Source organism: Cygnus atratus, chromosome 7, assembly GCF_013377495.2.
Source record: "Cygnus atratus isolate AKBS03 ecotype Queensland, Australia chromosome 7, CAtr_DNAZoo_HiC_assembly, whole genome shotgun sequence".
NCBI lineage: Eukaryota > Metazoa > Chordata > Aves > Anseriformes > Anatidae > Cygnus > Cygnus atratus.
Window position 1 is genome coordinate 14,774,260 of NC_066368.1, and position 17,611 is coordinate 14,791,870.

The 17,611-nt window shown below is 38.9% G+C and overlaps 1 protein-coding gene across 2 annotated transcripts in view; it reads left to right on the forward strand.

The window, feature by feature from the left end:
- The window catches only part of LCOR (ligand dependent nuclear receptor corepressor), a 53,468-nt gene extending 36,906 nt beyond the window's left edge, over positions 1-16,562 (forward strand). The window contains exons 4-7 of one of the 2 annotated variants that reach the window (XM_050712000.1): positions 2,276-2,408; positions 6,868-7,155; positions 10,036-10,129; positions 12,825-16,562. In XM_050712000.1, coding sequence (XP_050567957.1) covers positions 2,276-2,408; positions 6,868-7,155; positions 10,036-10,129; positions 12,825-13,794 — 1,485 coding nt within the window. In that variant the 3' untranslated portion in view covers positions 13,795-16,562. The remainder of the gene's footprint in view (positions 1-2,275; positions 2,409-6,867; positions 7,156-10,035; positions 10,130-12,824) is intronic. The other variant, XM_050712001.1, reaches the window with a different exon arrangement.
- Positions 16,563-17,611: the final 1,049 nt, after the last annotated feature.

Here is a 17,611-nt window from a genome sequence, read left to right on the forward strand (position 1 = left end):
GTGATACTTGCTGTGTAATGTCTGAATTCCAAAAAGTACTGGGAAAATATGAGATGCCTTGTGTTGGATGAGGATTATTTTATTTCAGTTTTCTTCCAGAGTTACAGTCTGCCAAAGGGCAGAGTATCAGATCAAGCTGATACTGCCTTAATATTGCCTTTTTTTCCGAACTCCCTTGTTTGTCCTTTGCATTGGAAGAGAGCCTTTTTTGCAATGGCTTGTGGTACCCTAGCCAGAGGGTGCTAATTAACTGTAATGGAGCTTATCTATCCAAATCTCTGTGCATCAGATTGCAGAGATTCCTTTTAAACTAAAACTTAAAAGTTTATTTTAAATGTTTAGATATTGCAGTAGTTGTGCTAAAGCTTCTGCAGCATCTAGATTAGGTCTGTTGTTAGTTAATTTGCAGAAATGTCTCCTTTTTACGCAAACGGATGAGTTGGGTTTACAGTTAATCCTCGTAATGGCTGAAGGAGGATGGCAGGACGGATCCTGTGTTCTCAACATTGTTGGATATGGAAACACAGCTTGGAAAAACAGAATGCAAGTGTGTTCTACGATGTCTCACCTAAAGAATAACTTAACAAAAATATTGGGTTTACTTTCCACCTATATTTTCATTGTGACATCCTCTACTGATGCTTCATGTCTCTGAAGTATGGGAAAAGTGTAACCGCCTGTTCAACGTGTTCCTAAAATGCCCGTGAACGGCAGGAGCACCGCTGGTACAGGCATACCTGGCACAGAAGTGAAGCTGTTTCTGTAGTTAACCACCCAGTTCAAGTTCAGTCTCCTGAAGACTCTCAAAAGCACTAGTCTTTCCTATGAGAGCCGGTAGGTTTGAGGGCAAGCCTGAAATTGTGGTACAAAACCAGCACCAGTCACTTGGGGAGCTTGAGTTCCACAGAACGGTACCTTCGTGGCAAGTGTGTTTTGCTCACCTCTGTCGTTGCATGCTCCTCACCTTTTCATTTAGCATAAACTACTGCTTTGTCTTCACAGCCTGGGAGAGTATCTCCCCCTTATTTTTGACATAGAACTTTTGGAAGCTGTTACACTACAAATCTTACAGCGTGTGCCCATGTTGCCAGGCCAGAGTCCACAGTGGTTCATATTATTACCCTTTGCACATAGTTCATGTGACTGCTGCGTTCGTTAATTTACTATAGGCTGATTATGTAACCTCATTTCATTAAACCTCTTAAAAGTTGAGACATTACAAAATTAAGAACGACTTCGTTTTTTTCCCCTTTCATTTATTGTGAACTGTAAGTGAATTGCCAGTTTTCTCCTTCCCTCCTAGCCCCATGAGAACAGGAATCAGAAATCAATTCGTACGTTAGAGGCCAAAAAGCCAGTTACAGCCAAGGTATTATGGTAACTGATACTATGTAAAGGTTAACAAAACAAAACACTCCCTAAACCCAAAGAGTGGTTGTGTATGCATTCCTGCAGTAGGTAAATACAGGTAACTTCAATATTGCTTAAAATGAAAGTGGGAGGAAAGGGCCCCGAAAGGGATTATTCTCCTGAGCGGGAATAAGGCATTGAAGAGAAAGAAATGAGGAAGGAGGATGGGTGGGGAAATCCAGGCATTCAGTATTTTTGTAACCATTGTCTTCCAGTTTCTTGAGTTGCATTTGAAAAAAAAAAAAAAAGGTAATTTATTCTGGCATCTCACAGGATTTAATTATCCTAGTTAAAAGACTCGTTTTGAAATCTTTGAGATAACTCAGTCGCTTCTGCTTGTATGAAAGAATGAACTTTAATTCATTGCGGATGTTGTAAGCAGTGAATTTCTGTTGATTTCACTTATAAGTAGCCACTGCTGGTCCTCTTCACAGAGGACCTGTTTGTTGCTAATGCTTGGTCATTTCTTGCTCAGTTGGGATGAACTGTGTAAATTAAGGTGATTTTTTTCTGTATTTTGCCCTCACTGTTTCTTTTCTTATGGAAGCAAAAGTAATAGCTGAAGAACAAGTGTTAGATACGTGATTTGCAGCCAGATGTGGCAAAATATCTAAATCTTCTTTATGATGGGCTGTTATGTCCCGTAATGGTATCAAATCTTTCAGTCTTCTGCTGCATTTACAACAGGAAAACAAGACAAAGCAGGATGTTCTGGAGTAGTCAAAATTCAAGTCTCAATTTAAATAGATTCACCTCTGTGCTGAGTGTCTGACAAAGCTTTGAATTTAGTAAAATAGTTAATGCCTAAGGAACTTTATTCGTTTTGGAGTCAGGAAGATCTTACAAATATTAAATATCTTTGCAGGAGCACTTAGTCAGTCTGGATGAGCCAGCCTCGGAAGCTGGACAAGAAGCTCTGCTTAGACAAGAGCAAGCAAAAATCATTCGTTTTGAAAGGCAAGCGGAAGAGTTCCTCAATGCAGTCTTTTACAGAAAAGGTTGGTTTTGATGGGGGGGATTGGAAATATCTCTTGCTGGTCTTTTTGTATGTGATTCGGGTATCAAGTTGGATGTTCAAGTTGTCATTGCATGTTCAGTATTTTTCAGTTGTCTTCTTTATATGTATTTATCATGAGTGCAAATGGATTCTCAAATAATGTAGCAGTACAACAGTGTGGTCTTGGGAAAGAGGAAGAGAGCATAATACATTTAACACTAAAGGAAAACTCGACACAAGAACACTAGTGTTCTTACAATTTTGGAGGAATTACTCAGTTCTTGCCCAGCAGATCTCCTCTGAAGCCAACGTTTAGGCGAATGGGCTATCTGGAAGAAGGGGAGAGTGGTGATGGTAGGTGGGATTTTTTTGTTTTTATTAAATTTATTTATTAATTAGGGGGATCTGTATTAATGCAGGTTTTTTTTTAAGAGATCAGCAGTCTTCTCACTGTGGTGTATGGGGATTTCCAACCCCCACCCCAGCAATCCACAATACAAAATATAGTTGGAATTGTGCAAAGGGGTGTATGTGGAAAACTCAAAGTGATCAGCAAAAGCACTGGAAAATCAGTACTATAAAATATGCTGAGAACAATAATAGTAGCTCAGTGTTGGAAAACCGTAAATCTGTTCTGGAGAGTTACATCAGTTAAACTGCACTCTTAAGAAGGCACAAAACTCATTTCACTGTTTTCTGCCAACCTGAGAAACAGGGATCTGGAGGCTGCATCCAAGTGCGTCCTGAGTGAAAGTACATTGTACTTATCAGTCTAACCCATGTGTGAGAAAATCTGCCAAATCAGTAATTCCAACCTGTCTGCTGGGGGACAATGAAGGCTTCAGTTTAACAAATTAGAAATTGCTGTAGCCAGTCTTCAGCCCAGCCTCACAGTGACCAAAATATTTAAAGGTGTTTTAAGCAGATAACAGTATTTTAGCCTTTCTTTTATGGCTCAAATGAATAAATACAAACTGTATAGTATGATGAATCGCATGGAATATACAAGCATGTAGGATGATCGTAGGAGGGATAGTTATTGCATTACTACTGATAGCTCAGATAATGCTTTTATTCCAAGTCGGTCTTTTCAGTGGCTTTTTTCTTTTAAGGTTAAGGTTTCATTTTGCTTTTAAATTTATCCCATCTCACTTTAAATCCAGAACTGGTTTAAAAAAAAAAAAAAAAAAAAAGAGAATATACTTTCTTTTTTTTCCACTTCAGTTTTCTGGTGGTGATGGTGGTTGTGAGAAAAACGCCTTTCCAGCACTTCCAAATGTTTTGTTAAATATCTCATCCCTTCAACGTTGAGCTTAAATTTTTTGTGTGACCTGTGTGCGTATTCCATGAGACAGGCATACTTTCCCATTTGAAGGAAAACAAGGTAATGCTTTCTCTGTGGTCAGATACATGGAATGAGGATACTGAAGTCGCTTCAGATGACTAAGAATCTGACATTTTTTTTAAAATATACTCTTGTTTTCTTTTCTCTGGCGGAGCTGTGCTTGGTGCAGGAGCAATAAGAGAGGGGAAGGATCCTGGCAGGAAGTCAGTTCCGAATCCTTCATGCATCACTGTCCAGCTTGGCTGTATTTAGATTGCTTAAAAGGTTATTTAAACTCAAGTCATTGCCATGAGATCCCAGGCACTGTCATACCAAAGAGGACACAAAGAATGGTAGAATTCTGATGCTCCTGCGTTGCTCAGAGGTACTTGGCTCCCCTGGCTTCAGGCCAGAAATGAGTTTCTTTCTTTCCATCCTGACTGCCAATACCATTTGAGACTGGTATTTTGTAGCCCCTCTGGATTGGGGGACATGCAGATGTTCTGTGAACAGATGCATGCCTATTACATGTCAAGGACATGAACTCATGTGCCTAACACACATAGAAAGTTTGCTGATACTGCTCGTTATCTGAACAGGCTTACTGTCCATTAATCTTATCTACTTGCTCTGCTTTGTGCCCATGGCACTCTGACTCAGTAATGCTTCTATCAAATATTCATAATTCCAGTGAAAGTATATAGTTGTTTTATCAGACCTTTACGTTGTGGCAGGATAGGACCTTCTCTTGATGGTTTAATAAAATCATACCTTTTTCAGGTGGTGCTTCCCTTTTAAGATTTCAGTACAGATAAAACACATAAAGGCTATTGAGGTTTTAAAGCTCAGATGTACTACTTTAGTAGACAACTTATAGTAGATAAATGTTGGCTGTATTTATCCCTACACCTTAATTTTTTTCAAAGAAACTAGATACTTGGAATCAAAACAAACATCTTGTTGATTTCCAGTAACACTGCAGAGGCACCAGCAAATATTTTGCAGTCACTTTTGAACAGCTTTAATTCTTGACATTTAAAATTCAGACTTTCTATTGAGCAAGAAGCCTTTAATGTCTAGGTAACTACCCTTCTGCTTCAAAAATTAGCGTCCTGAGTTATTGAATTTATTTTGAGCAGCACTAGAAAGCCCTAGTAGTTCCTCTGTGCTGTTTCTTTGAAGTTGCAGATTAGAAAGATGCATGGCTGTAGGCATGCACAATATTTTCTCCCTGAATTTGGAAATATGTTTAGCTGTAAGCATTATTGAATTGTACAGGTGAATGTGGGTGCACGGTAAAAGCATGATTCTTCGGAAAACTAAGTTATGTAGAGCATTCATGCTGCAACATGTAGACATTACAAGCACATGTCAAATAGTTGGCATCAGTGCGATCAGAACAGTGGTTTGTGCCCTTCTAGGCTTTCTTAGAGCCTTTCACGTGTCCTTCAGCAGGACGTGTTGAGAGCTTAGAAAATGGAAGAAATGTCACACTTGCTGGAAAAAAGTTTCCATGCTTCTTTCCTGTTACAGCTTGTCCTTATGGATCACTTGGGAAGAAGGTGAGAATATAAACACCTAAATTTAAGCTTGGCTCATCTCTTGATGATTTATTAAAACTTTTGGTGTGTCATGTGCTTAGCAACAATAAAAACAAATATCCTATAAGCTTCACAATGAAATGATTAACTCTTTGCATAAACAGCCAAGAAATTTATAGCTACTGTACCCTCTAAGATTCCATTTCTATAAGATAAGATTAAGATCTTAGACAGCTACGATGCATAGATTTAGAAAGCTGAACCTAACAGGAAGGAATTCAGGCTTGATAGGTGTTCAAAGCTCAGTATGATTTTTTTCATCAAGAAACAGAGTAGCTGCTTGCTGCTGCTCCCTGGTTTGTGAGCAGCTCCACACTCAAACCTTCATGTCAGTCAGCCTTTTGCAGATACTTTGAAGCTGGTTGTTGGATTGATGCATTTTTGTCAAAAATGGTGGCAAAAGGCAAATTAACACTAATATCCAACAGGAGATTTTGTAAATGTTTCTAATAGCTCAATCTTGATAAATTACCTTTCAACCTGGGCAATCTTTTACAAAAAAAAAAAAAAAAAAAAACACTTTTCTGTTGTTCCTTTTTGATTGTGGATTTTAGATTTACTTGGTCATCTTCTGCACAATTTTCTCTGAATGCTTTTCCAGAAGCAGAAAATCAAACCTTTTGAGCCATTTCTGGAACTTAAAAATTAAGGGGAAAAAAAAGGGAAAAAAAACAACAGGAAAAAAAAAAACACACCCTCATTTGGCCAGAAGAAAACATCAGTGCTTGGGAGGAAGTTGTAAGACAGAATCTGTGATGTAGGAGCTGTGGATTTGCTTTGACATCATAAATTGCTACTGCTCTAAAATAGTAATTTACTTGAATGTTTGTGTTGCCCATATTTCCAGATAGTTTTGTATTTATATGCTATTTCATGGGGAAAAAGAAAGGGCGGGGGTAGATTTCTACCTGTTCCATTTCTCATTTCTAACCAGTATTTTTAGCAGGTCTTCTAGAAATAGAATTAGTTTTAATTTGACACCTCTTGCTTTTTGTGTATGGGGAAAATTCTTTGAGTAATATCTGATGCATTTTAGTGTAGATAGAATGAGATGGAAGACACTTGATCTACATGTGAATTATTTTGAAGAATCAGAAATATAGGGCTTTATTTCCCAGCGATTTCATAGGGGACTGCTGCAACTCTATTCTTCCCCCTTTCCTTTTCTGTAGTTGCAGGTAAGTTATTTAATTCTTCCACTGAATAACCTGTTTGATTTTTTTTTTGTGATGAACTTCATTACTTGGTAGTTCTTTTCATGGGTCTAGCTCTTTTCCATTTTCACACCTTTTAAAGGTCTGGTCAGATATACTTGAAAACAAAAGATGAGATTTTTATATATCTCATAGGAAGTTGTTATTTTGGGAAGGTTGTACCAGAATTAGCACTGCTTCTTGTTCAGGTATTCTAAGACTTAAATACATATTCTACAGAAACTAATTTATCCTTGACTTTTTTTAAATAAACAATGACTTAATATAAAATCTGTTTTACTTAAAGTGCTTCCTTAAAAAAACAATCTCTAATGTTTGCAGACAGTCCTAGGGTCTCTGACCCCAATATTCCCCTAGTGGCCCGTGAGATCATGCAGCGAATGATCCGACAGTTTGCTGCTGAATATACCTCAAAAAATAGCTCTACTCAGGACTCCAGCCAGCCCAATAGCACAAAGAACCAAAGCCTGCTGAAAGCATCTCTGGTCGCCTCCTCTCCCACGGCTGCAACTGCTCAGAACCCTGTGCTCAGCAAACTTCTCATGGCTGACCAAGACTCACCTCTGGACCTTACTGTCAGAAAGTCTCAGTCAGAACCTAGTGAACAAGGTAGGACTCTTATCAGTGTCTTGCATCCTATGGCAATCCATGAATGGCATTCTTGTTGCACAAACAAACGAGTAGAAGTTTGCAATTTTATGTAAAATGTGAAGCAGAAAAGTGATAGATGTCTTACGATGAAATAATGACCAGCTGGATGTGGCTGGGAGAGAAGATAATTCTTGAAAGGATGTAGGTTGATAGACATGATTTTTCTGAAGAAGGGTAAAGGGGCTGGCCATACTCTGACCTCTGGGGACAAGTGTGCTGTTGCTGCTGGGAGCTATGAGAAACAGTATGTCAAAGCAGGCTGTACACTTGCTGGTAAGACAAGACTGTGTGGTCCTGAAAACTGTCTCCTTTCTGAAGATCAGTACAGAATCTGACTGAAGGACTGGCATTTATTTTCTTTGTGGTCATAATGTGAAAGCAGTATCTTCTAAAATTTTGTGACAAATTGCTTTGTGAAAGCTGCAAAAATGGTACTGCAAACTGTCCAAAACTTCCTGATTTGTGCATTTGGAAAAAGTCTTTTTTTCTACCTTAAAAATAGACTTGTTCAGCAAAGCACAGATTGAATAACTTGTAACAGTGTTGCAGGGCTTGTTTTAGAGTGAAAACCTTGCTTTCCATCAAAAAATGTTTTTAACAAGCAAATTCTGTGAGTGATTATAGTATGCAAATGTTTTTTTCTGCAAATGTGGAATAGAAGTTGTCATAAGTGTATCTTACTGATGGCATTGGAATTAGCCTCTTTACCCTTCTTTAGAAATGTGTTAAATGTCTGAAACTATGCTACTAAATATGAGGTAGGCTATCTATCCTCAAGTTGAAAAGATGCCTTAAAAAAAAAAAAAAAAAAAAAAAACTGTAGCTAGCTAGTATGTAGTCATAAATATCCCTTTATCCTTTGTTGAACTGAAGTTTATGAAGTCTTTTGTAAGAAAGTCAATTTCTGGTGTCTATCAATATTGCGATGGGACATCTGGACACTTATTACACTTATAATTGCAAGTTGTCGCCACACGTCAGTTACCAAATTGCAGTGCAAGGTTATATGGCGCTTTTAAAAGGGAGGACCTCTGCGTTTAGCTGAAAGGCTTTTATTTCTAGTTAATGTTATAATAAATGTAATTAACGAGTGTCTTTTTTGCATGCATGTTTATAAATGTTAAACTGTTCCGATTTTGAAGCTTTTCCCTGAAAGAGTAAAGGAGAGAATTAGTTCTTCTTCTGGTGTTTTGTTTTGTTTTAATTGGAGGGTTTTGTGGAGAAGAAGAAAGCATATACATGAACTGTTCTTTAGAGACGAGAAAGCTCCAAGATAATTTATAACATTCATTATACTTGTTATGGAATTAGAACATGTGCATATTAACTTTTTACAGTGATCTGTTTGCTGATGTAATTATTTTTTTCCCAATTTACATTTAATGTAATTGGGAAGGGGGTTTGCCAGACTTCTTAATGAGAGGTTTAAGAGGCTGTCGTGGAAGACCACCGGTGGTGCTTTTTGGTACGTTTCTACTCTCGAGGATTGAGGGGAAGAAGCTAGTTTGTCAGCCTCTCCCTGGGGCGTGAGGCTGGTCCTGCTTGCCCTCCAGGACTTCTAGGTCGTGACGACCCTCCCAATGGAGGGAGCGTGGATGAAGCACCTCCAGCAGCCGGCTGTTCGGTCCATCCTTTTGAAAAGGAGGTGCCACTTGAGCCGGTCACTGTATCCCGTGCTGGGTATCGGTGTTCAGAGGGAAGGCTCAGCTCTGCTCGCTTAGGGTTGGGTTACGGCGCGCTCCCCAGCGCAGTGGGTGGTACAGCTTCCTGTCAGCTAGGTCTGTTTCACTGTTTATCGGCTTGGTTTTTCTCCATATGTCAAATGAGAACTCGAGGCAATCTGAAAGCCAGCTTAGGTTGTTCTCGTGTTTGGTGGTACTTTCTTGAGTTAGAGTGAGCAAGCAGCTCTGAAGCAGCTCTAGTTTACCTCACTGGCAGGTTTCATTTCTCTCTGCCTCATAAATTTCTTGTTTCAAAGTTTCCAGGAATTTCAGATGGCTGAGCTGCTTCTAAGACAATATTGTCCGTATTAAAATGACCAGAATTTTATGTCTCAGTGCAATGGCAACAAGGCTTTGCTAGCAAAAAAAAAAAAAAAAAAAAGACTCCCTTTTCTGTTGCCTAGAAATGAGAGGTTTACATAAGGGCTCAGAGGAGCAGGGTGAGCACGAGGAAGTGCCATCAGTCAGTGTGTCCAGGGGAAGATGGAAGAAGCAGTCGAGCAGGAAAAGCCGTTTGGTATATGGAAGAGGAGGGAGTAAAATGACAGGATAGAGAGGAAAGGCAGCAGCCCTGCCAGTAGGGATCCATCGGAGACATGGAAAAAAGGATGAAGCTAGCTGCCAGGTGAGGAGGAATCCAGCATTTGTGCGGGGGGGTTTGTTCAAAAGTGAGTTTCCAATATGAAATTCTCACATTAATTTTCCCACATAGATCTGTATTAAAATATATATGTAAAATTTAGTGTTGGATTATTTATATGTTAAATACAAATTTAAAGCCCCCAAAATATAAGGAGTTTGAAGGGTCTTTTTGTTTTGGTACTTCTGAGGGTTAGTTATGTTTAGCCTGCTTTCTGTCCTGAACTGTCATTTGTAGGTAGTCATTTGTTCTCTGGCTCTTGTAAACAGATGCTAAATTTTGTTCTGACTTCTGGGGACAATGCTGAAGTCACTTGTAAGCCAAACTACAAACAAATCCAAATCTTGACTTGTATAAAAACAAAATTAAAATGTTGTGTGCTAAATATGACTTTAGCCCAAAGGAGTGGTTCTGTCAAGGGACAGCGAGGCTGATTCTGTTTCTTCAAACACTGAAGTGATTCTTTCACCTCTACAGACGGCGTGCTTGATTTATCCACTAAGAAGAGTCCTTGTGCCGGCAGCACCTCTCTGAGTCATTCTCCAGGGTGCTCCAGTACTCCAGGAAATGGGTAAGAGAAAGCAACTTACTATGAACTTCTAAAACTTTTTTTAAACTAAAAATGTGTTTATCTCATGTTAAATTTAACTTATTTTTGGTGTTAACCCTTTGGAGTAACGTGTCTTCCAGCTTGTACCTTTGGTAAATACCTTCATCCCACCTGCCAAATAAGAATTGTTGCAAACTGAGACAGGTTTATTGCAGTAAAGAACTCTAATATCTGTTACTTTGGCCAGTTTAATGCTTAGCCACAGATCTTTCAATTAGCTGCTGCTTGGATTCAGTGGAAATTCAAGCTCAGTTAAAAGTCTGAAGAGTCTTTGTGATATAATTTACGTTTAATTTCACTTAGGGGAAAGTTAACTAATAAGTTTATTTTATGGGTAGCAATGATTTGGAAGATGAACCAGGATGAATTTGATTTAAATCACTGCATGTTCTTTGTTAATATTTCCTAGCATGAACCACAGCTTTAAAAAAAAAAAAAAAAAGGGAGGGGGTTGGGGGGGAGCAGGCAAGGAGGGAAGTCTAGAAGTTCAGAAAATTCTAGGTATGACTTTATGATTGCATTTTAGCACTGAATTAGTTTTTTTAAACAAAATATAAAATACATGGTGTACTACTCTTCTCTTAATTAGTTCAAGGTGTGAAAGAATGCTATCAATAGTTAGTTTTAGGTTTCATATTTATAATGGTCACAGTTTGCATACATTTAGAAACCCTTTACTCTTAGTTAGGAATGAGATAAATGTACTGGAGAGGTTGACTGGGAATAAAAGGGATTTTGGGTGTTGACAGGAGAACTTTATCTTGAAGCTACCGTGAACATTTCTATTAGTGAAGTACAGAAACAGTATGTGGTGTAAACTACCATTTAATTGCTGCGTTTAGCTTAACAACAGCATATGAAAAACGTGAATTTTTAAACTAACACCCCACCGTCAATCCCATGTAATGCTAACAACTGGTTTAACTGTTGCATTTATTTGGAAAAATACTACTCTCTCAGATTTTTCCCCTTTCAAGATTTCATTTCTCATTTAATATATTTATTAATAAAATACTTCAGTCCTTGTTTAGCAGTTAGTCTTAATACTTTTACACCATTCTTTAGTGCAAACCTTGCCCACCACTCCTTCTTTCAATTCAGAAAAGTTTTCTATTTCTGGCTCTTACTAATGAAGACAGCAGAATCCACCAGGGCTGCAGATTTTGTTCCCTTGCTTGTGCCTCAAGTGAGGGCTGAAGTCCCACACGTAGGGATGTCAGGGCCAGCATCTGGCTCTGTCCTGATCAGTTCTGTGGGTCAGGAGAGGATGCTGTACACTGGCACCTGTATTCACTTGTACAGGTGTGTGCTAAATGAAGGTTTAGTCTGTTCTGCAAAAAGGAAATCAGGTGTGACCTTCTGTTGTAGCTAGCTGCCCATATCACCTTTCTTCAGGCACAGAAACACTGGTGTGCATTCTCATGCAACATATGCTGTAGAAGGGACAGAGAATATGCACCGAGTTCTGTGGGACAGCAGACCATTCATTTCTCTGGATTTTGTTCCGAATCCAGTTTGACTCTTGTTACTCCAGCTGTGACCTGTCGCATCCTGGAGAGGAGCTAGCAGCGTATATGTTAAGTGCTGTGTATGTTATGTGCCAGGTCCTTCCAGTGGATATGTCTGCTCTAAAGGCTCTTTTCTTCCTGATCTAAATGTGACTTTAAAAATGATGTAGTTTTTCAGTAGTATTTACTCTATCCTTAAATAACGCTGGTTTATTTAGAGAGCTTCACACCAGTCTCCCAGAGCATTGAAACTGAATTGCTCCCCAGTCTCTTTGTTAGTCTGTCTGTTGAACATGGGAGGGTTTGGAGGTGGAATTTGCAACTAGTTGCTGGCCAGTGTGACTTAGTTACTACAGAGGGGCTAAGCAAGCAAAATGTTAAAATACAGGTGTTTGTCTGCAGTAGTACATTGTGTCATAGAAAGAACACTTGTGACATAAGGAAAACAGTAAAAAAAAAAAAAAAAAAAAACTTTTTTTTTTTCTGCTACTAACCCTTGGTCTGGACTAAAGTTCATAGCTTTTGTATTTGAGTTTTTTTCCTAGCCATGCTATGCTGTGTGTCAAATGAGAATCAGGGACATGTATGTATGCACTTAGTTGTTAAGAGAGCAATTTGGTAAGTCTAGTGTTTTTCTTTGTGATCTGCAGTATCCCAGCTTTCACACTTGGTGCTTAACGAAAGTCAAGCAAATCAGTCATATTTGCATGTTGAATATGTTGCATTTTTGGCTTACTCTTTTATTACTGTACTTGTTTAGTGGTAACGTCACACCAGTAACACAGTTGTGTGTAGATCTATGGCGATTGACTACTACTTTGTAATTAAGGTGCTATTTTCAGACGCTTGCGCGAAGTCTTTTCTCCTCCGAGAATTTGTGAACCCAACCAGAGACCAGCCAACAGGTTTCATTTTTCTTTGCCCAAAAAGCTTCTCTTTTTTTGTGAACAAGTTTTAAAACTGACTGATGCTGAGACTTAATAAACAAAAAAAAAATTTAAAAATTTTTTTAAAAATTTAGAGAGAAATAAATAACAGAAAAAGTGATGTTACCCAAGCAAGGCCTTCTAATAAAGGAGTGGCCCCCTCACCCATCCCTCCCTACCTGTGCAAGTCCTGCTCACATCAGTTTCCTTCCATCCAATTAGGCGACCTGGGAGACCCAGCCAGCACCATCCAGAGGGACTACAGAGTGGTGATGGGGTACCTCCAAGAAGCTTGCAGGATGGAACCAGGGAAGGTTATGGCCACTCTACATCTCTTAAAGTACCGCTGGCTCGATCACTCCAGATTAGTGAAGAACTGCTGAGCAGAAACCAGTTTTCTACGGCTGCCAGCCATGGGCCATCTGGACTACAGAATCATGGACAGCACTTAATATTATCCAGGGAGGCTTCTTGGGCAAAACCACACTACGAATTCAATTTCAGCCGCATGAAATTCAGGGGAAATGGTGCACTCAGCAACATCAGTGACCTTCCTTTTCTTACAGAAAACTCTGCCTTTCAAAAAATGGCACTTCAAACTAAACAGGATGGGAAAAAGGACGTGAGCCATTCGTCTCCTGTGGATTTAAAGATACCACAAGTTCGAGGCATGGACCTTTCTTGGGAGTCCCGCACTGGTGACCAGTACAGCTATAGCTCTTTGGTAATGGGTTCACAAACGGAGAGCGCGCTTAGCAAAAAGTTAAGGGCTATCCTTCCAAAACAAAACAGGAGAAGTTTGCTGGATGCTGGACCAGATTCCTGGGGCTCAGATGCTGAGCAGTCTACCTCTGGACAGCCATATCCCACCTCAGATCAAGAGGGAGATCCTGGCTCCAAGCAACCTAGGAAGAAAAGAGGGAGATACAGACAGTACAACAGCGAGATACTGGAGGAAGCAATCTCTGTGGTTATGAGCGGGAAAATGAGTGTTTCCAAAGCTCAGAGTATTTATGGGATCCCCCACAGTACACTGGAGTACAAAGTTAAAGAGAGGCTGGGCACTTTGAAAAACCCTCCAAAGAAAAAAATGAAATTAATGAGGTCGGAGGGGCAGGATGTTTCAGTAAAGATTGAATTAGATCCCCAGGGAGAAGCAGCACAAAGTGCGAATGAATTGAAAGATGAGTAGGGATGTTGTAGAGTGCCAATTACTTTGCAAACTGGGTGAGCACTACTGCATAGTTCAACCACCATTGAGCACACCTGATTCTCCTATTGACTGCAACGTTCTTTCCTTTGCAGTCTAGCATAGACTTGTGTGGACACAGGTGAAAGGTGTGCTCTGAATGTCACATCTGTAAATTTTTTTCTTGCCTGGTATGGTGCAGTTTCCCTCCTTCACCTGCCCACTACCCTGCTCTCTTCTCTTTTTTTCCCCCTCCCTTTTTTTTTCTTTGCCTTTTGCATGTTTCTCTGTCATAGAGAGTTGAGTTACCTCATAAAGAATGCAGATCTGTGGAAGTGGACATCTTGCCTGTAGAGCTTGCCTGAACTCCTGTTGTTGGATTTTTTTTCTTATCTGCCTTTAGAGAAATAAGTCCACTTTGTTAAACTGATAGTCTCTCAAAACCAGGCTTTTTTGACTGAGAAAATCAGACTGTCGTTCTACAAAAGGTTTCAGAAATCTTTTTTTCCCCCCTCCTTTTCTTTGATCCAGTTGATGGAAAGATTTAAGCTAAATCAAGTTACTTAGGAATGGTACCTCTCTTGAACTAGGAGATCTGTTTATTTGGTGGATAATCAATTGGGTCTAATTAGGCTCTCCGCTATTTTATTTCTAAATTAAACATACCATTCGCTGTCTGCTTAGTGCTCACCCGGAGGGGAGGGGAGGGAAAACTTACATACACTACCTTCAGAATATGTCAGTTAATTATTTGTAACACTACCTTTGCTGTAATTTTGTTTGATATTTTTGAAGGGTGATATTTGACTCACCTGCTTGAGGATGTAGCCTTATCTCACGGAAGACAAGCTTCTCATGGTCAGGAGCAGTCAGGGTACACTAAATGATGTATTAGGGTATGCCTCATTATAACAGAACTATGGTTCTTTGTGACCTTTATGCTTTTTACAGACTTGATTCTGAGTTTACTAAACTATGTGGTTCCAACAACTAGTTTAAATGACTCTAATCTGGGGACGGGGGGGGATATGTGTAACAAACTACTGTGATCTTGCGCAAAAAAAAAAAAAAGCCCACAAAACAGTGATCTCAAACGTTACAACCTCAGTAGTCTGCCCAAATATCCACGTTAGTGAAGGAGCTTGTTAATGTTCAGGGAAGAAGTAAAACACTGGTAGCCTGATCTAACTCAGGCTCTGCATCATATCTATCTGTAATACAGTCAGGGTCGAACACTCGATGAAAGGGTGTTTCCTTTTTAAATATTACAGTTGCCAGTAGCAGGAAATAATCTAAGTCCTGCTTTTTTTTGTGTTTTTATTTAATCTATTTTGATAGTGGTTTAGCACATGCTAGAATAAGCATTTAAACACCGTAAAAGCACTCCGTAAACCACAAACCTTTTTTCCTTTTTTTTCCAAATATTAATGATATCTGTATCATTATATGGAGATCCAGGATAAGTTTTGTATAGAACTTTTATCTTTGATACTTTCAGCGGGAGTGGTCAGTAACTAGGTGGAGCTTACTGGTCTTAGTACGACCAAATTGCAATTGCTGGTTCTTCAGGTAGAAACAATTTGGTCTTAATTTGTGCAAAAGGTAGCTAGAATTACCGCTTTTTTCCCAGTTGCACAACCAAAAGAAGCATTGGAGTTTTTGTGTGAGAGCATTCAGTGATGTCAGTGACTGAAAGTGGTTTCTACAAGTTCACGGGAGGATGGCCTTAGCTAGTCCTAGGGATGCTGAATGAATTCTGGAACAATTGATGCTACTAGCCTCTCCCCCTCCCCAGCAACTTCATATTTTCAAAGGTTAGGCACACCATTGCTGTCGTTTTAAATATGCACTGCTCATTCTTGAAACGGACCGGGCATTTGGCCCCAGGTATACTTTTTTTTGTTTACTTAATATGCTGTAGTACTCAAAATCCTGGTTCCTTGTAGCTCTCTAGTTGTCGTTGCGGCATTTGAAGCAGTTTAAGCTCAGTAGCAGTATATAAACTCTGCAATATGTTCCAGTTTAGCTGGTAATTGCAATAAAGGTGCAGTTAAACGTGTGATTTCATCTGCTGTTGGAGGTTACCGTAGAAAGTTTGCTGCAAGTTTAACACAAAAAAAAGAGTTAACACAGTTTTACTGTTCAGAGAGGTTTAACCTTTTGCAGTTGTCTTTATTTAAGCAACATGAGTTGAGTTTTATAAAAACTTGTCACTGTAGTGTACGTGGAGTGCTCATTTTACTAACCTAAATATTTTGTATGTGTATGTTTAAGTGGGTGACAATCGTGCAGCAGAAGAATGGTGTGCCTACCCTTTAATGCTGCAGTTTTAAAAGAGAATTTGTCTTGTCATTTCAGACTGTAGGCTAAGAATTGTAAATAGATAGTGAGAAGTTGAGTACTCTTTATTTGCTTTGGTTAGAAAGTGGATTTAAAAAAAATAACCAACAAACCAAACGCGTAACTTTCTCAGTTTAAAAGTCCTGAGACCTGAAGATTGTAATACTCACGTCTGCAAAGCTTTTAAACACAACACTTGATCTGTGATAACTTATTATTCAGGTAACCTTTCTTTTTCGAGAAGCTTTTGAACAACCATATTTCCTCCAAAGGTCTCTGTTTAAAAAAGAAAAAAAAAGAAAAAGTGTAGATTATTTTTTAAGCACTAATTGCGTTACGTTGGTAACTGCAATATAAAATAGCCATTATTGTTTTGTGAAGCATGGTTGAGATTAGTTAGTGGTCCCTTTTAAAAATTTCATGAGCCTCTCAAAAAATAAAAACAAATTTAAAAAAAAAAGCTGCTGAATATTCAAAAGATATATATTTTACCTTATTGTAGGTTTTGTAAATTTAGTCTGTAATATTCAGGTGCACCTTTTAATGTTAACTTTTTGTTTCAAAGTCCCATCTAATGTATTTTCTCTGAGGTGATTCATCACGTAAGGCTAGTATCACTCGAAGTGCTGCAGTGATCGCTAATATTTTGTTTCAGTTCTCACTACATATTTTTTACAGGCGCTTTCAGTGTAGCTAACTAGTAGTATTTGGGATCATTTTAAATATATGATTGGAATTAATGTTTGTCCATTAGCATGCTTAATTTTCTGCTGACCAGCAGTTTGCATGGCCAAAATCCCTGGTTGACCATATTTTGGTGTGGGAAGGTGTGGTTCACTGCTGTCTTTGTAACAAAAGCCTTGTTTCTCATGTTATTTCTGGTAAGTGGATGCTTATGTTACTTGGATCACTTGGACAGGAGATAAGGTTTAAAATCTTTCTTCTGCTGCTCTTCTGAGATGGCATTAACGCGTAACGTAGACAAACTGCAACCCTGTAAAAATGGAGACGTCGTTAGGAGGAGGCCTTTCGGGTATTTTTCGTCACTAGTTTTCTCTTATTCCCGAGAACGTCCATCCGATGTAGTTATTGGACTTAACAGTATTGTTGTGTACTACGTTGATGTAGCTGAAAAAGCCTGACAGCAAGAAACTGTGAATAATATTTGTGGCAGTCTCTGAAAACTAGTTTTTCAGTCCAAGTATCATGAAGGAGAATCCCTCTCCCCTACCCCCATCCTAGAAAAGTAATTTTATATTTTGTGTGTATAAAGTTTTAAGAATCAAGTTTCATATTGTACTGAAGTTTAGGTGTCGCTTGGTAAATCTTTGCTGCAGCATATAATTGAAGATGAGTAAGGCTTAGTGTGGTAGGGGTCCTGGTGTGGAGTTAATTATCGTACAGTTCTGGTGAGAAAGCCCAACATGTATGAAATGTGTCCTTTTTTTATTATTATTTGGACTTGTAAGATGTAAAAGTG